This window comes from Mastigoproctus giganteus, chromosome 6 (assembly GCF_048544385.1).
Source record: "Mastigoproctus giganteus isolate SK-2022 chromosome 6, ASM4854438v1, whole genome shotgun sequence".
Taxonomy (NCBI): domain Eukaryota; kingdom Metazoa; phylum Arthropoda; class Arachnida; order Uropygi; family Thelyphonidae; genus Mastigoproctus; species Mastigoproctus giganteus.
The window spans coordinates 80,713,865-80,736,688 of NC_143580.1; the positions used below are offsets into that span (position 1 = coordinate 80,713,865).

Sequence of the window (22,824 nt, forward strand, 5' to 3'; positions counted from 1 at the left end):
TCAGCCATGGGTAAAGGTGACCTGCTAGCATCCCATTTTTCTTCCAACTCGTGTTAATGATATTGGTAATACATCTCCCACCATTCCTATCGTGCTCCAGTCAATGCCTCCTGTGGTATTCCGGAAAAATGACAGTAGGTTTTTGATGAATCTCGATGTTAAGAAAGCTGCAAGTCCTGATGGTATTTCTCCACTTGTTCTCAAAACCAGTGCTTCTGAACTTACTGCAATTCTTTGCAGCTTTTTTTCATTTATTTATTACAAATTTGCTGATATCCTGCATGTTCCTAAAAAGGGTGACAAATCCCCCCCATCCAGTTATCGTCCCATTGCAATTACTTCTACTCTTTCTAAAGTACTGGAGAAATCAATTAAACGCAAACTCTTAAACAATTTACGAACCTTCCGTGTGATCAGCGATCCCCAGTATGGATTCAGTCATTGTCGATCCGCTGGTGATATTCTGGCTTATGTTACCCATTTATTAACGAATTCAATGGAAAAGTTCAGTGAAACATAAGCAGTTGCTTGACATCTCAAAGGCTTTCAATTGTGTTTGGCATAAAGGTCTCCTAAACAAGCTTCTACCTTATGGTTTGCCAACCGTTTTTAGTAATTGGTTATCCAGTTTTCTCTTTGATCGCTCACTGAGGGTGATGGTAGCTGTTTCTCTGTCTTCTAACTTTTCCACTAATGGTGGTGTCCCCACGGTTCAGTTCTTTCCCCCACTCTTTACTCTTGTATATTAATCACCTTCTTTGATTGACTAGAAATCTTATCCATATCCATAGTTTTGCTGATGATAGCACATGGTATTCCAGTTTAGAAACCTCCCCTTCTCAATCAGCTTCAACTTCTCGAATATCTGCTACCAACTCCACTGGTAATTTCTCCAGTGGGACAAAGACAACTTAGTTGATTTCAATCATTCTAAAACGCAGTCCTGTCTGATGTTGTTATTATTATTATTAGCTTTACGGTGCAAGGAAGCCTGAGCCTTATGCTGCAGCAACCAAAAAAAAAAAATTCTGAATTACCCTGAGAGAGAGAGATCTGAAGTAGAAGAGAATCACCAAGAAAGAGAAGAATGATGATATCCAGCTCAGGACCCTGACCCTGGGTGTACCAAGCCCATACTCACCAGATGTGAGCCTCTGGGGTTCTTGCAAAGAGGATTCTTCTGCTGCTGTGCCTATCTTTGGTGACACTTCGATTTCTAGGCAAGATGATATCTCTTTTGAAGATTAAGCTGACTTCTAATCTCTCTTAGCACAAGCCAAGCACATTATAAATATTGATTCCTCTGCATCTAAAAAACTTGGTTTTCTCTTTCGCTCTCGGTGTTACTTTTCTTCCAAACAGCTGTTCATTACTCGGAACAAATCGCAAATTCCCCCTGCCATGGAATATTGTTCCACATCTCTGGCTGTGCCCCCAGAACCCTCTCTCAGGCTTCTAGATTCCATTCAGAAATTGGCAGTTAGGTTAATTATACTCATCTCTAACAGAATCTCTTCATTCTCTGTCTCATAGATATACTGTGTCTGCTGCATGCCTTTTCGACAGATACTTCTGTGGGCACTGTTCTTCTGAATTGGCTTCTATAATTCCCACTCTCTCTTTCAAAACAGTCCGAACACATGCCGCCATAAGCCAACATCCATTTACCGTCCAACTTCAAACTCACAGAACCAACTTTTCATCTTATTTTTTTTATTCATTCAACTGCCATTTTCTGCAACAACCTTCCTTCATACGTATTTCCTGAAAATTGCAAATATCTTCTTTCATCTTCTCAACCTCCAACCCATGCACGGTACTAAGTACTGGTTCTAATACATCTCGTGTTTGGGGTTTTCATTAAAAAAAAATTAAGGAGGAACTGGACAAACTTTTAGAGGGAATGGTTGTGTGATTTTTTTTTTTCTTTTTTGGCTGATGCTACATAAACTCGTACGTATCACTTGCCTCTACTACTGATAGGCATGACCTGAGCCACGGGGGTGCCATCAAATATGCAAATTTCTTCCTCTGGGTATTTGTTAAATCAGTGTGTTGCCCAGGAACTTCTTCCAGGAGAGTAGTAGGAAGTGGAGAACATGATTGGATTACAGTGAGCTGTGTCCAGGTTATTTGCTTTAATTGTGATTTGCATTTAAATGCTTTCAGGTTTAACTGAGGCTTGGGATGCCCTATTGGTGGATTCCAGCAGCTCAAATTCCCCACTTCAATTTCACTGTCACACATTTTAGCTCATTCCGGTAAACAGATATATCCACATAGTCAAGATACCACTAACACACTCCATTGGGGCTGAGCTGCAAGCCAGCATTTATTTGGGCTTATTTTAGAGGAAGTAGAAGTGTGGTAAAAGAGCACAAGAAATGGTCGTACGATCCACATACAACTTCTGTTGGAGGTTCCAAGGGTGCTAAACACTATGCTGAAGTCGGTGTCTCCATTCAGTGGGTAATGTGAGTTAACACATCCAAGGGGTAGAATGGGGGAACATACAGCCCATTCCTGTAAGAGAAAGTCCTATTTTGAGTACCATTCTCTTACTGGGCCTCCCAAGTAGGACCTTCTCACCTTGATTTTGATAAAGTGCCAAATGGACTGTATTTTGGCCTTCATTATAAAAACGCTTTGTTGTAAAAACCTCCTGACTCAATCTACTTGCCCTATAAGGCACAGGGACAGGTCCCCTTAAGGTAAATAGGACATCCTGAAGCTGAAATAGGGCCAATTTGTGATCTATGAGCCAGATTTCACATGGCTGTATCATATAGGACTGAATCAGTGGTGTAACTATTGGGGCCCCACTGCCCTCCTACCCGAAACAGAAAACAAATTTAATTGAGTAAAAATATAAGTTTTTTAGTTTTGTTTTTGATAAAATTTATTAGTAAAATAATAAGAGGAGTTTACCTCAATATAGTGCGTAGAACACTTCCATATGATACCCTCCAGAAATTAAAACCTTCAAAACAACATCGTTCCAAAGTTTTCCAGGGTGAATTTAAATCAAAAAATTTCAGGCATAAAACAACTAACACTGGCGACATCGCGTAATATTGTTAAGCTGGCCTTAAAATCTCGATATTCGAATAAACAAAAATACCTTTCTCAGGTTAGGAAGCTTCGCGATAAATTAAAAAATGATCTACATCCGAACGATTGGTCTGTATTGAAGACCTCCATAGATTTGCGACGGGATGTACACTATCACAGGACCAGATTTCGCTTTTATCCAAAAGACTAAATTATAATTTACCACCTCGAAAACTGCCTAAAAAACAATGCGTAATTGATATTGAATTTGGACGTCGTAATGTTCCACAAAAAGATGTATTTATTCAACAAGTTAACCAAGTAGTGAATAACATAAAAGAAACGCGACTTCCTAAATTGAATACACATGACAGTTCAGCTTTATGAGAACTTCGGGGAAATAAGGACATTATTATACAGAGGGCAGATAAAGGAGATACAGTGGTAATACTAGATAAACATGATTATATTAATAAGTTAGATTCAGTTGTGTCAGATACCTCCACTTATCGTGAAGTAGACCCGGCACTGTTTACCAATTTGGTCAATCAATACAATAAAACGTTAACCACGTATCAAAAAAACGACTACATTACTATGGTTCAGTTAAAGGAATTGAAGTCCAGAACATACAATATTCCTGCACTTTTCGGTCAGGTAAAATTACACAAGACTTGGTTTCCTATTCAACCTATTGTTTCCTACAGGAACTCGGCATTTTCATCCTTAGCCACACATGTATATAACATTATAAAACCCTTTAGACAGGTAATACAATTTGGGATGAAGAACTACAATACATTATTTAATAAGCTTAAAGACTGTAGACTCGGCAACAATGACAATTTATTCTCACTAGATGTTACCTCATTATATACGAATGTAAACGTTGAATACACATTAGATATTATTTGGGATATGTTAAATAAAAACTCGACACCAATTAATTATATGAAGCTACCTATTAAGGAAATTTTTCACTTAATTAAACTGTTAGTTGAAGCTAACTACATCACCTTTCGAGACAAGGTATACAAACAAATTTTTGGATTACCAATGGGTTTGAGCCTGAGTGGCTTAATGTCAGAGATCTATCTCTCAACGATTGAGCAGATACATTTGACACCTTTTCGAACCCATATCACATACTATGGAAGGTATTTAGATGATGTTCTAGTTATTACCGATAGTAATACTATCCAAGACATTTTACATTCGTTTAATAATATTCATTCTAGACTCAAATTTACATTGGAAAGGGAGGATACGGATACTAAGTCATTAAACTTTCTAAATTTCACGCTTACCCGGGACTCGAATAAAATACAACTTAGCATCTATCAAAAACCTACAAACACCGGTATGCTTCTACATTATAATAGCTATCACCCGTTCACCTACAAAAGATCGATTATCTTTAATCAATTTCTTAATGCCTATAAATATTCAATGACGGAATCTGCTTTGGACTCAGAAATACAAATATTAACTAGCAGATTCTTAAACAGGGGTTATTCCATTACCACAATAAACCGAATTAGGGTACAAGCTAAGGATAGGATACAAAATACTACACCAATCAACAATAGTAATATCAAAAAATACTTTATTTCTGTCCCATATGTTGAGCAGTGGCACAAACACCGTAACAGATTCTTTAAAGATACCGAATTTAAAATTGTAGCTAGGCCAATATGGAAGTTACACACTATACTGAACAATCGCTCAGTTCTTTCAGCGTTCACAACACAAATTAATGATCTGGTATACAACATTTCTTGCGGTGATTGCGACTCGTCTTATCAGGGTTCGACCCGATTTTCTCTTAATATTCGTGTAAATCAACATGAAGCCTCTGTTCATGCTTCTCGTTCCGCAGCGTCAGAATTAGCCTTTCATGCCATTAACGAAAAACATACTTTTTTATTTAATGAAGCCAAAATACTTAACGTTCAACGTAATTATACGCGACTATTAATTGCAGAAACCGTTGAAATTAAATTACACAAGAATTCTGTTAATGTTCGGCAGCCATATTTGATCTCTGATGCGTGGACCTTTTACGCGCATGCGCGAAGACAAATAATCTCTATTTAAGTATCAGGTTTAACCCGATTCGGTAATTTTCATTCCTGTGATCACGACATACGGTCGAAAAGCGTTGTCAGCTTCAGGAAGGAAAATCGTTTTGAATTTTTTCGTTAGCTTCTTTTAATTGCGTTAATTTGATTTTTAATTGTTTTAAATTGATTTGAATTGTGTTAAATTGATTATTTAATTATTTATATTTTACTCTAATGTACCAGTAAGTTGTTGATTTTTTTCATTTTTTCCATTTTAATTTCTGGAGGGTATCATACGGAAGTGTTCTACGCACTATATTGAGGTAAACTCCTCTTATTATTTTACTAATATTATTATCAACGTAGAACATATTGAGTAGTACAGCTCTGACTCACACTATCTAGATAAAATGTATTACATTTACTAACAAGAATTTTTTTCACAAGAAGCATGTTTATTGTTAGCTAGCTGCACAGCACAAGCAAAACTGCAGTGAATAGAGGTGAAATGGTATTAGCATAGCTGCTGCTAGGGCAGTTTTTAAGGATTTGTGACTGCGGAGGCCAGAGTCAAATAGGGGCTCACATATTGAGGATAGGGGCCCATTTATTGGGATCATTATTATTGAGTATAGTATTACTATTGTAATATAGTAATACTGTAATATTTCCCACCCAAAATAATTACAACCGAATGCGTTGTATCTACTTTGTGCGGTGTACAATTTCAATTTAGTTATTAATGATGCAGTAAATGGAGTACCAGAAATATCCAACTGTTTCAGCATTGTTCAAAGTACATATGTGTGTTTTGGCTACAGCATCAACCATTGGGACTTGTCTCAAATTACAAGCGAATCGATATCGTATTAAAGTAATTAAATTCAACTCATTGGTCTATTCGGCTTGCATCCATAATTGCTATAAAATTGAAATTTCCTGGCATTAGATAAAATTATCATACAATCTTCAAAAAGCAATGTAAAGTCGGAAGCCATCTGGATTAAAAATAATATTGAAAATTTTGATTTCGTGTTAACCACCATACTGATAGAAAAAATCTTGTTGCGTATTAATTCAACATCAACAATTTTGCAAAGAATGAATATGGATATTGGTCAAGCTGCATTGGGCATAGAAACATCATAAAATCAAGTGAAAAATTAAGAAATGAATTTGAAAATATCATCAAGGATGCATCATCTGTTGTGCAGAAATGGGGTATAACTTGTCAATTTTGAAATGAATAGAGGCGATTTGTTAAGAAACATTTTGATGAACTGGCAGAGGACTACAGATTTGAAAATGCAGAACTGCTCTTTAAAGTTAAGATTTTTTTTATTGTGTAATTGACCTAGTGACTACCCAGCTTCACAAAAGGTTTCAAAGACTAAATACGTTTTCTGACTTGTTTGCATTTTTCTCCAATTTAATTAATCCAAATGAAGGAAAATTCCGTTATAAAAAACGCAGAGAAGGTGCAAAAAAAATTTTCAATTTACTTTTCAAAATTTTTCAATTCAATTACTACTTTGCTTAAAGTCACTAAAAAGTGAAATTGCAAAAATTAAAACTATTCGCAGATTCGCAGGACTAGCCGTAGAAAAATACTTCGATACGAGTGCTACTTTTCAGAAGTGTGCTCCTTATTGATATTATTTTTGACAATTCCGGTTAACTGTATCAACCACAGAACACTTTCTCGAAATTAAAATTAAGAATTATTTGAGCAATACCATGGGACAACATCTATCAGCACTAGCACTACTTAGTGTAGAAGCGCAAGAAGCTGAAACAATGAACGTTTCTAAATTAATTAATAATTTTGCCAATGCCAAATCTAGACATCATTTATGTAAGTCAATATATTACTCATTTAATTTTCAGAATTTATTTTTCATTTTTATATTTACAGAATTTAATATTATTTTTGTTTTTATATTGTATTGATAAAGATTTTAAATACATGTTTACCATTGTATTGTTAATTTTTTATTTTTACCAAAACAAATATTTTCAGGGGGCCCCACTTTTTCTAGTTACACCACTATATTGAATTATATTAGTTTGTAGAAATTTTTTCCTTTCACATTACAAATTTGAAAATGTTCACAAGGGTAAAACCACTCCTGTTTGATTCTATGGATATCAGTATCAACACACACAAGAAGGTCCCTGGAGAATTTAGGGGCCCAAATGCATCCAAGAATGAACATATATAGGAATAAAAATTGTGGCATGTAATTTCTAAGGTATTTCAATACTGAAAATTTTGTAGTATGAATCGTATCAGTACAAGGGTGGAGAGCAGAGATGAAGCAATTGGTATATCAGTTGTTAAAATCCTAATTTGAATAAAAGTTATGTTGGGGAGATGACCATTAAAAAAGCCTCATTGACTTATAATGGGGAGAGGGGAGGGGAGGAAATCAAAGTGGTAATATCTGAGTAAATAATCAACCAAACAAAGCAAAATTTTGTGTGTGTTGGTTTTTTCAAGATGCAGATCAAAATACAGCTGATAGATTGTCCTTTCAAAGAGCAGAGCTCACAAAAAAGTTTCTGCTAATATCCTGCATTAATGTATGTAATGCAGAACATAATTACCAATCTGAGTATTTTCAGAATGGCTAAAGAGAATACAGCAATATCCTGCATAGCACTGATAATTGGTACCGAAACCGTTCCATGTTATGTGAAACCTTGCTGATTGAGGTATAATTATAATGGGTTTTAATTGAATGTATACCAGAGAAATGGTCTCTAAACAAATTATAATAAATCTATAAACAATTTGCACTTGATACCAATTAAAAGGATTTGAAATAAAAAATATTGGAAAAATTTTATTAATGAAACGGTAACATGATGAAAAAAGCTTTATTGTTTATTTAGGTATTTCAATAATGAAGTCTGGTGAAGTTGTCTCTTCTTTTTCTCATCATACAAGTCTTTGTAGCATCGAATCCCATCTTGTAAAATTTGCTGTATCTTGATGCTATGTTCAACCTTCAGATCTCCATTCATAATTGCCTCGCAGGCCATGTCAAACCCCCCCCCCCCGCAAAGATTACTCCAATCATTCTGTTGAAAGTTCTTTTGTTGCAACTTCAGTGTTATCCACTTGTTTTCCTCTTTATCATATGCAGTTTGCTCATCAATTTCAATGAGAATTTCATCATCTAAGTCATTTGCATGTGAGTCGATGCAATCATCACATTGGCAGTGTCGAAAGTTTCGAACCCCAAGTCTTTTCTGATCTTCACAATGCCTTTGGCAATTGTCTGAACTTAGCATTAGCATTTAGCATTAGTAGAGGCATTTGATGCAAGAAAGCAAGCTTATGCAGCATCAGCCAAAAAAAAAAAAAAAAAAAAAAAACCCACTTCCACTTCACCCCTCTGTTCGTTCAAAATACCTGTCCAGCTGAGCCTTAAACTTATTTAGGCTATCAACCTCCACTACTAGGGATGGAAGTCTGTTCCACCAACCACCCGCTGGCTAAAGGCAAATTTCCGCACGTCTATCCTACATCTGTCTTTCCTCAATTTGAATTTATGCCCTCTCAGGTGATTATTCTGAGCTAGAGGAAGAATCCCATCAGTATTGAGCATGCTCAAACCATTCAAGGCTTTATACACCTCTATCAGATCACCTCGCTGGTGCCTAGTCTCCAGACACTGTAATTTGCAAAACTTAAGCCTTTCTTCGTAAGAGCACCCCTTTGTTCCATTCACTAATCTTGTTGCCCTTCTCTGTACTCGTTCCAGCAGCTCTACATCCTTCTTGAAATGAGGCCTCCAGACCTGTATACAGTACTCTAGGTGTGGCTTGACCATTGCCTTATACAAGGGAATAATCACCTCCTTATCCCTGCTGGAAAAATTCCTGTATATCATTGACAATACTCCATGAGCTACTCTTGCAGCCCGTCTGCACTGCTCAGAGAACTTCATATCTGCCTGCACAACCACCCCCAAGTCCCTTTCTTGTGGTTCAAAACCAGTGAAAACCAGCCAAATGGAGCAAAACATGTTGCCAAACAGAACACATGTTGTTGGTAGTGATTTCTAGCCAAGTTGCAGGTATATTTTCAATCGCATTCCTGATGTTATAATTTTTACAAAATGTTTGTAAAGATGATGATCCCACTCCTGTTGAAGCTTCAGTCTCTTGGAAAAAAGTTCACTGCAGATAATATGCCTTGAATGTGGTAATTACACCTTAATCCATGGGTTGTAAGAGAGACATTGTGTTAGGCGAAGAAAGCATATTTTTATATTTTCACTGAGATCAGAAATTTCAGGTGGATGGCCTGGTGCATTGTCTAAAAGCATCAAAATTTTGAACTCCATCCCTTCATCTTTGCAGCAACATTCAACCATTGGACAAAAATAATTTGTGAACTATTCTGTAAACAATTCTCTTGTAATCCATGCTTTCTTATTGGATTGCCAAATTACGGACAATGTGCTTTTTACGCAACCCTTTAGAGCTCTTGGGTTTTCTGCTCTGAACACGAGGAGAGGCTTCAATATAAAATTCCCAGATGAGTTTCCACCCAATAAAAGTATTAAATGATCTTTTGATGCTTTATATCCAGGTTGGGCCTTTTCATTTCAGCTAAAAAAGTTCGTGAGGGTATATTTTTTCAGAACAGTCCAGTTTTGTCGACGTTGAAAATTTGTTCATCCTTGTAGCCACCGTCTTCAATGATGCCTTTTAATTCACTGGGAAATCTTGCACCAGCGACCTTGTTTGCACTTTCACCTGAGATACGAACATTGTGAAGCCCAACCCAGTTTTTAAATCGGAAAAACCAAACACAACTGGCTGTAAATATTTCTTTAGTCTCCTCCTCTTCATTTTCTTCTTTTTCCTTGTGTGTGTTATAAAGGCTCATGGCTTTCGCTTGAATGATATTTTGACTCAAAGGAATTCTCTTTTCATTACAATCTTCTCTCCATATTAATAAAAGATGTTTCATATTAATCGATAGCGAACTTCTTTGCTTAGTTATCGCTTTTGTCATGTAAGATGTAGAAATTCCCTGCTCTTTAACCTGATCCTGCTTTCAAATAATCGTTCACACTGATGCTTCATTCATTCCATTTTCCTGCACGATTTTAGCATATGATGCACCACCTTCATGGCACTTGATAATATCAAGTTTTTTTCCTAATGTAAGCCATTTACATTTAGTAGCTTCACCACTTTCATTACTTTTCCTTTTTTGACTCAACGGTTCATATTTAAAGTTGTAAAATAAAGTTTGAAAAACCACCTTGTCTCGTCAGGATGTAACACTGAACACTGTTACACATTGTCCCTGAGGAGAGCTATTGGCACATGTGCATGTGAGACAATAGAGTTGACACTGCAGCATATATGTACGCGTACTTAGGCTATGACAATGCAGCATATAATTACTACATAGTTATATGTATCTAGGCTATTAGTGTAAATTTTCGACTTAAATTTAGTCAAAGTTTATTGCTTCCTCTGAAAACTAATAAAAAGTTAAGATACAAAAATATAAACAAACAGGAGCTTTTGGGGCGATGGAACATTATAGTCATAAAGCAATAAATTTTATGACTATTATGGAACCTGATACCAAAGGCCTTTTCGCAGACTTAAATTTAATCAAAAACCATATTATAGTGAAACCCGTACTGTTTGATGCCGTGCTAAGCGAGGTATTGCTGTACGTTCAAATTTATAGCAATAAAACTGTATTTAATTATCTACCAGTTGGGATACAAATCATAATTTTCATTTACTAGTAATGATTTTCTAGACTGCCAAAAATGACTCGGAGCAGCCCACAGGAATGCATGGTAGGAAAATTGTCATATTAATAAAAAATTAACTAAGAAAGTATGATATTGAAACTAGTTATGTAAAACTACAATAATCTGTCTTTCAATGAGACCGAAAAGTTAATTTTTGGTCCTTTGGATCATGATATTGAAATGTTCAAAGTTTTGAAATGGGAGGAAATCCATCATGGCTGTCCCTTTGTTTACAAACAACAGGATCAACTTGTGAATTAAGAAGATTATTAAAATAAAAATTTAGCCTTTTTTTTTTTTTTTTTGTGAAACTCTAAACATGAGGCATCAGAACCCATAGTACTTATTACTGAGTGTGGATTGAAGGTTGAGAAAAAGAAAGAAGATTATTGTTGCCAATAGACTTGAACTTCTGTAGATTGTAATTTTCAGAAAATACTTAAGAAGGAAGGTTGTTCCAGAAAACAGAAGTGGAATGAATAAATGAGGAAGAAGAAAAGTTAGTTCTGTGAGTTTGTAGTTGGACAGTAAAAGGATGTTGACGTTGTGGCACATGTTTGGACTGCTTTGAAAGAGCGAGAGAGAGAGAGAGAGAGAGAGAGAGAGAGAGAGAGAGAGAGAGAGAGAGAGAGAGAGCAGGAATTATAGAAGCACAATTTAGAAGAATAGTGCCCATGGAAGTATCTATAGAAAAGGCATTGCAACAGCACAAACAATGTCTATGAGACGGAGTGGAGAGAGAGAGAGAGAGAGAGAGAGAGAGAGAGAGAGAGAGAGAGACTCTGTTAGAGATGAGTCGTTAATTATTAAGTCCCCTCTCTTGAATGGAATCTAGTAGCCTGAGAGAGGTTTTCGGGGCACCAATCACCCCAGTTGTGGGAACAATATTCCTTGGTAGGGTGGATTTGCAATTTGTACAGAGTGAACAGCTGTTTGGAAGAAAAGTAATGCTGAGAGCCAAAGGGAAAATCCAGAGTTTTTGGAAGCTTGTTTAGAACACCTTTATGCCAAACACAATTGAAAGCCTTTGAAATGTTCAGAGCAACTGCTTGAGTTTCACTAAACTTTTACATTAAATTTAGGCACCTCTGTAGCCAGGTGGGAAGGAGCAGCAGTGCGTAGCACACGCTTCTTGATTAGACCGGGGTTCAAGCCCGTCACCACCAAATACGGAGGATGCGGGAAGGTCAGGGAATGACCACCGCATATCCCGGAGCAATTATGGCCTTAGTTGCTAATGCTCCTAAAAACCAAATAACCAACCAACCAACATTAAATTTGTCCATATATGGGTAACATAAGCAAGAATATCACCAGTGGATCAACACTGCACTGACTGAATCCATGCTAGCGGTCTTTGATCAGATGGAATGTTTCTAGTTAAAGAGTTGACAGTTAATTGATTTCTCCATTACTTTAGAGAGAGAGAGAGAGAGAGAGAGAGTAGAAGTAAATGTAATGGGATGATAATTGGATGGGAGGGATTTGTCAACCTTTTTTTTTAGGAATTGGCTGGATACGCACAAATTTCCAAGCTGAACGGAAAACACCTTTGGAATAAGAAAGTGAAAAAGACGACCACACAGAACATACCAAATTCAGGAGCACAGGTTTTGAGAACAAGTGTAGAAATGCCATCAGGACTTAGCATCGAGAAATGCCATCATCTTAGCGTCAAGATTGTTAGCTTCACGACTCAGCATCGAGAAATTCCATCATCTTAGCATCAAGATTGTTCAAAATCTTTCTGATGCCCTTTTGATGGAAGACAACAGGAGGCGCTGAATGGAGCATACTGGGAAGGGCAGTAAGTGTTTACCAAGATCTTCAATACACGAGTTGGAAGAAAAATTTGATACTAGCAGGTCAGCTTTATCTTTGGGTGAAGTGGTAATAGAACCATAAGGGTTTGACAGAGGTGGAAACAGAGATGGGCAAAAGTTGCAGCCAATAGCTTTGGCAGGAGACCAGAATGGTTGATTACCATTTGGACAAGAAGCAAGTTTTCTACTCTTAGCCTGTTCAGAATCTAGCTTGGACTGATTGATAATTGCTTTACAGTTGCGTGCTTTGGCATAGGCAGAAAATGAACCTGGAGATTTGGATGCAAGCTAATTGTGATATGCAACATTCTTCTCTTGAACAGCCTTAGCATAATTATTGGAAAACTAAGGTTTAGATAAAGGATGACATTTTAAGGTGACGTGTGGAAATAAGGATTTCATCCCTACAAGAAAAAAGTTCACTAACATGATCTGAGAAAACGTTAATAGCAGAAGATTGGAAACAGCATTCTGACCAAGGTAAAGAAGAATAGAAATCTTGCATATCATCCCATTTTGCATTCTTGTAATGCCAAACAACACAAGGTTGAAAATGACTCCATTGGAGAAGAGACCATCACTAAGTTGTGATCTGAAATGCTACAGAGGACCATTCACCTTGACTGTGTACTTAAAGGGTTGTTTATGAGAAAACAATCAAGCATTTTGGCTGCGTGGTTAGGACGGTCTGGCATTCTGATTTGTAAACAACCTGTGTGATTGATTTGAAAACAATCTGGCATTCTGATTTGTAAACAACCCTCAGTATCCCATCTTTTAGCCAGCCTGCAATCCAACATTGGATCATACCAATAACTGCATCTTTTTCCAGTTTATACAGCAGTCTTACATGAGGAACCGTATAAAAAGTCTTACTAAAATCCATATGCATAATGTCATTTTTAATTGCAAAAAGCCTCAGCATCTCGACCAGCTGGTTCCGTGTAACTATAAAACAGAAGCCAGCTGGAGTTGGGAACATTAAAATCAACAAGGAAAATTACCTCACTGTTAGGAAACTTGGGCTGGAGAAAGGCAAGTTTCAAAGAGAGGAAGTGAAAGATTTCCAAGTATTTAGTAGATTTGGGAGAACAATAGAAGCAACTGATGAAATTGACAGACATTGTAATAGAAAGTTTTTGAGCCAGAGAAGATTGAAAAGAGGAGATTCCAGATTACTAAGTTTTGGCATGGAATATTAGAATGGACATTTGCACAAGTACCACCTTTGAAATGAAAGGAATAATACAGCAAATAATTCGGACAACCGAGATGAGCACTGGTTGAATCAACCAATAACTGGGATTGTGTTAGAAAAAGTACATTGGTTTGGCAAACTGTAAGTGATAATAGTCATCCATTTGCTCTGGAGACAAAACATGGGTATCACCACTTCATGCTGCCATATACAAAGTGGTAGTATTGCACCAGTTGATGAGAGTCATCTACTACCTAGCGTTAGTATTGTATTACTATTGGATTGATATTATATTATTATTAATAGTGGTACCAGTTAGTATTATACTAGTAGTTCTGGTCTTGGCGTATTATAGCCTTAGTAGCTAATGCGCCAATAAAAACAAAACCAACCAACCAACTAGTAGTCCCATGCATGGGGATACTGAAAACTTTGCTATAGAGAGCTGAAGAATATACCCAGATCCTTCTAAAACTCAGCCTTGTCTTATATCTCGCAAAAAGGATTCTTCTGCTCCTGTGCTCATCTTTGGTGACACTCCGATTTCTAGGCAAAATGATATATCTCTTTTGGGGATTATTCTAACTTCTAATCTCTCTTGGAACAAGCACATAACAAATATTGCTTCATCTGCATCTAAGAAACTTGGTTTTCTCTTTCACTCTCAGCGTTACTTTTCTTCGAAACAGCTGTTCACTCTGTACAAATCGCAAATCTGCCCTACCATGGAATATTGTTCCCACATCTGGGGCAGTGCTCCAAAAACCTCTCTCAGGCTTCTAGTTTCCATTCAGAAGAGTGCAGTTAGGTTAATTAATGACTCCTCTCTAACAGTCTCTCCACTCTCTGTCTCATAGATGTACTGTATCTGCTGCATGCCTTTTCTACAGATACTTCCATGGGCACTGTTCTTCTGAATTGGCTTCTATAATTCCCGCTCTCTCTTTCAAAACAGTCCGAACATGTGCCGCCACCAGCCAACATTCATTTACTGTCCAACTTCAAACTCACAGAACCAAATTTTCATCTTCCTCATTTATTCATTCAACTGCTGTTTTCTGGAACAACCTTCCTTCGCACTTTTTTCCTCTAAATTTCAGTCTATAGAAGTTCAAGTCTGATGTCAACAAACTACTAAATAAAACTACTATCTTCTTTCATCTTCTCAACCTCCAACCCAAGCATGATACTAAGTACAATAGGTTCTAATACCTCTCGTTTGGGGGGTTTCATAAAAAAAAATTATTTTAGTTTAGATTTTCCACAAGAAGAAGATAGAAGAAAAGTAAAAATTTTTGCAGATTATGCTTGCTGAATTATAATTCTTCAGTTTGAGGCCACCTTGGGATGGTGTTGGCATCCCTTGGTGATCATTGTCCTGGTCTCCTCATGATTTCTCAGTGCTATAAAGCCATATACTTGGTTCACAGTTTCATAAGTTCTTTGCTTATGTTGAAATTATTTTATCTAGTTGAGTATTTTCCACAAGGAAATGTAATTTTTTTTGAAGATTATGTTTGCAGAATTTTTTTTCTTTAGTTTATGGAAAAAAAATAAAAATCATTCGGTGTGTGTAAAACCTTTCAGTGATGCATCTTCAGTAGTTATTAATTTCCTTCATTGCCCACATTAGTAAAAATGCATGCAAAATATTCACTGAGGTTTGGATTACTCATGGTCTCTAAAAAAGAATTGATACTCTATCAGTTGGTGATCTCTTATACATAGTTTATTTCATGCTTTGAAAATTTCAACATTATGCAGTACTTTAAATCTTAACTTTCAAAGCTGAAACTGCATTTATGTCGTTTTAAATTAAATGAAATTTGCACTGTGTTTTTCATATATTTTATTGGCATGATTAATCTATTTCCCTCTCCAATTTTCTGTAGGATCTTATTCTTACCAATCATGTTTTTTTTTTTTTTTAAATCCTGTATTTGGGAAGGGATTCCTGTACCCTGGTTCTGTTGTTCTATTCTGCCTATATTTATTGTATAGAATACTCCACATTTCCCTCACAGTAGACTCCAAGAATAACTACTTGCTCTGGAATGAGCTTATCCTGTTGTTGCCAGTCTCACCCTGCAACCAGATGCACAAATGATTTTAGGAACATTGAGGTAGGCAACTGAGTACTTGAAGAGTTCTCTGCTTTAATTTGTTTGTGGCAAACAGCCCTTTTCTTCAAGCAATTAAATTCATCTAACAAAACTCTAAATTTCTGCTTAATTTCTTCACCTTAGCATGCGCGTGCACGCACACACACACGCACCCACGCGCGGTGTTATGCTCAGCTACAGTAAGGTCTCCACATGTACCACACACTGAGTACATGCAATATCCATAAAAAAGTACCTAAATACTTTTTTATAGTTATTTTAATGCATTTAACTTGTGTATTTTATTTGATTTTAATTTTTAGCCTGTTGTTTTTACATTTTATATGATTTTAAACTATAGTCATTATATTTATATATAAAAATTATTATATTCTTAATTTGTCTAATTGCTGTTACAAATTCAGGATTTAATGTTGGCAGTATATCTGGACACTTAGATTTATTTGGAAGTAGTCTGTATTACAATTAGAAATTAGTGTATGCAGTGTACTTTACTTTTCCAATAAGCATATCATTATATACTTAACTCTTAACATTTAAGAAGGAAAGGTATTACATTTAAGGACGGCAAGTTTATTGAGTGTTGTTGTGATCTTTAGTTGTAATTATGATTTAATTTTTAGTTGAAGTTAACAATATTTTTAATCTCCTTTAGGTGATAGCAAATGCTACAGACAATCTATCAATGCAAGTAGAACTATTTAAGAGGACTGAAGCTCATGAATTAGTGTCTGTTAACCAAACTCTAGCTCTAGATAAAAAATTATTCAGGTATTCTTTCTTCTTTTAATTATATATAAAATTTTGTCTTCTTTTGTTTGATATAAACATTTATGTAAAAGAAATGACAAACTACACCTTACTTGCAGCCAAATCCTTAGCTTACTTTGTTATATCAACCTTGACCATTTACTTTCTTTCCAAGTCCAAAATACATAATGTATAGAAACAGTTAAGCAGATCAATATTTGCCTATCCATTGTTTGGATTATTTCCTATCCAAAAAATCGCTAAATAAACCTCTCGTTTCTCATCACATTCTGTAGAATGCTACTAGTTCTCCAGAGATCACGAAGAAGGCTACAATCTAATAACCATTTAGTTGAAACTTTTGATTATAATAATGCCCTTGCATTCTTGTAACTCTTACCTTTGGTGAAACGAACACTAAATTGCCCCACATGTTTTTCCATTTAGCTCTGAAGGTCATCTCACAATGGGTCTTCATGAATATTCTCAGCAGAGGAAATCATGCAAGAATTAAGTGACCAGCAGATGATCCAAAAAGAAATCTTTTCTGATGAAAAAGGATGACATTATAGTTTGTCACAGCATCACTCTCATGTTTAACAATCCTACCTATCTCTGTGAAAACTGGTTACAAGGACTTGTAGTAGATGTCCTTATATTCCAAACCTATTAAGCTGTTATTGTTTTCAGAAATATGGATACACTCAAAAAAGGTACTGTGACAACCTAGATTGCATAAACTGGAGACCTGCACATCATGAGAAATCTTTATTTGTTGTATTTTTGAAAATAAAAAGAAGCAGATCTGGCCCATCATAGCCATTGGCTACGGGTTTTACATAGAGATGGTTTAATTATACTACAACTAATTGTCAGTTGCTCACATCTACGAAATGGCCAAGGTGGATAATTTAAGGACAGTTTAAAATTTAAGACACAAAAATAATGAAACTCAAGAATATGTCACCAGTATGTGAAATCTTGGTTATTGTAAATAAATAAATATGAGCTTTTGATCAAGTCAGCTAATGCCAATTTAATTAGTCTTACTGACACACAGACAGTGCTACTCGCAGATTCAAGAAGAATTTCATTTTGGTGAATATTGTTCAGGAGAGATGGGGAGGGACAGAGGAGAAAGGGAATGGTGCTTGTCATTAAAAAAAAAACTGCCCAAAGATGACAATTATATTCCCTGAGTCAGATGTGATGTAGATATTGAGTTAAATGTGGTGTGAAGTGACTTGCAGTAAAGGGAAGATGATAGTTGATCTATTAAGAAGCCAAATGATGAAGAGTATGACAAAAATATCTTTAGGAACATTGAATGGGCTAGTAAGTACAACTGTCTCTTTATGGGTGATTTCAACCTACTTATAGACTAGAATATGTGAGCCAGAAATATTATATGGTAACAGCTTTTTGAACAAACTGGATGGCTGCTACTTTGTCCAAGAGAGTGCAAGGTGCATTAATGCCCTCAATTTTGTTCTAACAAAGGATGCCTAACTATATTAAAAAATTAAAATTGGGGGGCCTAATAGCAGGCAGTGACCACAGTCCCATAAAATGTGTTGCATCTAAAGAAACTTATATGGGAAAGGCAAGAGCCTCACTTTCAAGAGAGCGGACTATAATCGATTGAGATATTTCTAGTGCTCTATTAACTGGAGAGACTACTGTAAGCTGTTAGATTTTTTTTTTTTTTTTTATGAAAACACACAAACATGAGAGGTATTAGAACCTATAGTACTTGGTACCATGCTTGGGTTGGAGATTGAGAAGATTAAAGAAGATATTTGTTGACATTAGATTTGAACTTCTATAGAATGAAATTTACAGGAAAAACATATGAAGGAAGGTTGTTCCAGAAAACAGCAGTTGAATGAGTAAACAAGGAAGATGAAAAGTTGGTTCTGTGAATTTGAAGTTCGACAGTAAATGGATGTTGGCTGGTGGCGGCATGTGTTTGGACTGTTTTAAAAGAGAGAGCGGGAATAATAAGAAGCCAATTCAGAAGAACAGTGCCCATGGAAGTATCTGTAGAAAAGGAATGCAGCAGAAACAGTACATCTATGAGACAGAGAGTGGAGAGACTCTGTTAGAGAGGAGTCATTAATTAACCTAACTGCACTCTTCTGAATGGAAACTAGAAGCCTGAGAGAGGTTTTGGGAGCACTGCCCCAGATGTGGGAACAGTATTCCATGATGGGGCAGATTTGCGATTTGTACTGAGTGAACAGCTGTTTCAAAGAAAAGTAATGCTGAGAGCGAAAGAGAAAACCAAGTTTCTTAGATGCAGATGAAGCAATATTTGTAATGTGCTTGTTCTAAGAGAGATTAGAAGTTAGAATAATCCCTAAAAGAGATATATCATTTTGCCTAGAAATCGGAGTGTCACCAAAGATGAGCAAAGGGGCAGAAGAATCCTTTTTGCGAGATCTAAGACATGGCTGAGTTTTAGAAGGATTGAAATCAACTAAGTAAACTTAGTTGATTTCAATCTTTTCACCCCACTGGAGAATTACCTGGAGCTCGTCATTTAAAGAATTGATAGCAGATATTCGAGAAGTTGAAGCTGATTGAGCAGTGCAAGGTTTCTCAAAATGGAAAGTGGAATGCAATGTGCTATCATCAGCAAAACTATAGATAGGATTTCCAGTCAATGGAAGAAGGTCATTAATACACAAGAGGAAAAGAGTGGGGGAAAGAACTGAACCTTGGGGGACATCGGCATTAGTGGAGAAGTTAGAAGACAGAGAGCCATCTACCATCACCCTCAGTGAGTGATCAGAGAGAAAACTGGATAACCAATTACAAAAAACAGTTGGCAAACGATAAGATGGAAACTTGTTTAGAAGACCTTTATGCCAAATACGATCAAAAGCCTTTGAGATGTCAAGAACAACTGCTTGTGTTTTGCAATGGGACGATAATTGAATGGGAGGGATCTGTCACCCTTTTGGCCAACTGGCTGGTTATACGCAAATTTCCAAGCAGAAGGAAAAACACCTTTGGAATAAGAAAGTGAAAAAATGTGGCAAAGAACAGGAGTAAGTTCAGGAGCACAGGTTTTGAGAACAAGTGGAGAAGTACCATCAGGACCTGGAGCTTTCTTAGCATCAAGATTCGTCAAAATCTTTCTCACATCCTTTTGATGGAAGACTACAGGAGGCATTGAATGGAGCGTGCTGGGAATGGTGGGAGGTGTTTTACCAAGATCATTAATACATGAGTTGGAAGAAAAATGGGATGCTAGCAGGTCAGCTTTATCCTTGGCCGAAGTGACAACAAAACCATCTGGTTTGGACAGAGGTGGGAGCAGAGATGGGCAAAAGTTGCAGCCAATAGCTTTGGCAAGACACCAGAATGCTCAGCTACCATTAGGGCAAGAAGCAAGATTTCTATGCTTAGACTGTTCAAAATCTAGTTTGGACTGATTAATGACTGCTTTACTATTGTTGCGAGCTTTGGTGTAGGCAGAAAATGAAACTGAAGAATTGGAAACAAGCCAATTACGATATGCATCATTCTTCTCTTGAACAGCCTTGGCACATTTATTGGAACCATCACGCCATCACTGCAGGCCTCAGCAGGCCACTGCTGAGGCCTGCAGTGATGGTGGAGAGAAGATCCAGAAACAGTTCAGTAGAATTCAGCAGATGGAGTTGTAACTCAGCAGCAGACATGTAGATTTGTAGTGCAGGTAACTTTTTCAGCTAGGATCTATGGGGGAAATGGAAGCCAGAAGAGGAATCACTGGAGTCTTGAGAAAGCACAATCTGTTTAAATATTTTTAAATATTTCCTTTGATGTCAGAAAAGAAGAATTTGTTCCCAGGAGAAAATGGAGTGCAAGAGATAAGAGGCTCATGAAGATCATTACAATATGCATCATTCTTCTCTTGAACAGCCTCTGTTGAAGGAGAGGTGTTTTTTTTTTTTTTTTTTTAAACATATTTAGCCGATTTATTAACCAATTGTTATATCAAATTATTTTCTATAAGTGGCTAGTCAGGATCCTTAGTTTATTCTGAATTGAGACAGCGAGATTTGGAAGTTAATCGATACTTAAGTGTCCGTAGATTTACCGTTCGTAAATTGCCGCCATTGTTATGCGATACAAAATATCTCGAACTAGATAGCATAAGCTTAGTATAGTATAGTACATAATATTGTCAATTAATCAGTAAATCTATTAATCTTGTTGAACTTCATTGTCAATTAAATTATACTTTTAGCTATATACATATAACGACTTAGATTACGTAACAAATAAAAAGCAAAAATAAGTAAATAATACTTAACTTGATACGGAAGTTATATAAAGGGATTTCGTAGATAACACTCGATACTGAAACATAAATATAGCATTATAACTGTGTTGGGATACAAGTTTAGGGTTTTAATTTTGTACTGAAATTGAAATTTTATTGAAATTAAATCGAAATCATGACTCAGACCAGAGCAGCAAAGCAAAAGGCTCAAGCTAATGGGAGTGCTGTGGCTCAGGGGAGAACTGAGGGGGGGGGGGGCAGTTGCCCTCTGAATCACAGCCTTTTAAAATGCACTACTTGCTTGATGTTTGTGGAGCAATCAGGTACGGGACATGATACTGCCATAGGGGATGTCATTGTGTGTGCACGGTGTAAGGAAATCGGCCGACGACTCAGCGTTGTTATGGGCCTATATGAGAGCTGTAAGGACAGGGTGGATGCCCTTGAAGGATTAAAAGTGAGGGGGCCCATCAAGCTCTCAGCTGCCCACACCAATGCCAGAGCCTGCACTTGGTCATCACGCAACACAGCGGCAACCCCCAAGGCAGAATGCGCTGGTCTCACAGGAACTAGTAGTTGTTGGTGACCCTATTGTCAGGGAAACGGGGAACATGGTTTGTAAAAAGGATAGGTAGAACAGGACCAGGATATGTCTGCCAGGGGCAAAGGTTGATGACGTTGTAGAGAGGATATCATCTTTTAAGGGCACAAAAGGTGATATAGTTGTACACGTTGGCACTAATGATATTAAGAGTAGGAGACCGGCGGAATTACTTAACAAGTACAGGTCACTGTTGAAAAAAAGCCGTGAATTAGGGTTGAATTTGAAAGTGTCTGCAATTCTGCCTAGACACGATAGGAGGGAGTATATGATGAGAGCCCTGTCGATCAATTCGGCCCTGGAAAGATTGTGCAAGGCTCAAGGGGTAGATTTTTTTCAGCCTGGTCTGTACTTGTTAACAGGAGAGATTGCTTCTACAGGGATGGGATAAACTTAAATAGAAAGGGTGCAAGAATGTTTACTGATGCTATCGAGGCAGTGTTAGGTGGGTCGGAAAACTGATAGATTGCGAGGATACAAGGACTGATAGATTAACAGTAGCCACTGGCAGAGGTGAAAGTGATTCTTGCACTGCTTCTATTGGAATGAGCAGCAGCCTGGAAAATAAGATGCAGGATATTTCAGAGACTGCTGGGAGTCATTGCGGTACAAGTAAACACATGGGTTGTGTTAGAGTAGCTAAGAAAAAGAACAGGTGCATGTATACTTGCGTGTACACCAATGCTAGGAGTTTGATAAATAAATTTGATGAATTTGAGGTATTGCTCAAAGCATCAAAAGCAGATATTGTTGGGATATCAGTGACGTGGTGTCACACAGATATAAGTAATGCAGAAGTGGAATTTGGGGAGTAAGTCTACAGAAAGGATAGACAGGATAGGAATGGAGGAGGGGTTATGCTATTAATTAAGAAACACATAAAATTCAAGGAAGTGAAGCCAGTCGACATCGCTGGACAGTGCAGTGTCGAGTCAGTTTGGTGTGACATAAGCATTGGGAGATCAAAATTGAGAGTAGGAGTGTGCTATAGGCCTAATGACTCTGATGAGTATAATAAGAAACTGTACAGGGAAATAAGAGTGGGCCAGTAAATCAGAGAGTCTTATAATGGGGGATTTTAATTTTGCAGATATTGACTGGAATTTGTGGGTTGGTCACTCACACACTAGCAAGGCTTTTGTGG

The 22,824-nt window shown here is 36.9% G+C and overlaps 1 protein-coding gene across 1 annotated transcript in view; it reads left to right on the forward strand.

Annotated features, from left to right (window-relative positions):
* Nucleotides 1-22,824, forward strand: part of tapas (tudor domain-containing protein 7 tapas) — a 279,776-nt gene that overhangs the window by 131,279 nt on the left and 125,673 nt on the right. The window contains exon 10 of the mRNA XM_090376230.1: nt 16,709-16,824. Coding sequence (XP_090232356.1) covers nt 16,709-16,824 — 116 coding nt within the window. The remainder of the gene's footprint in view (nt 1-16,708; nt 16,825-22,824) is intronic.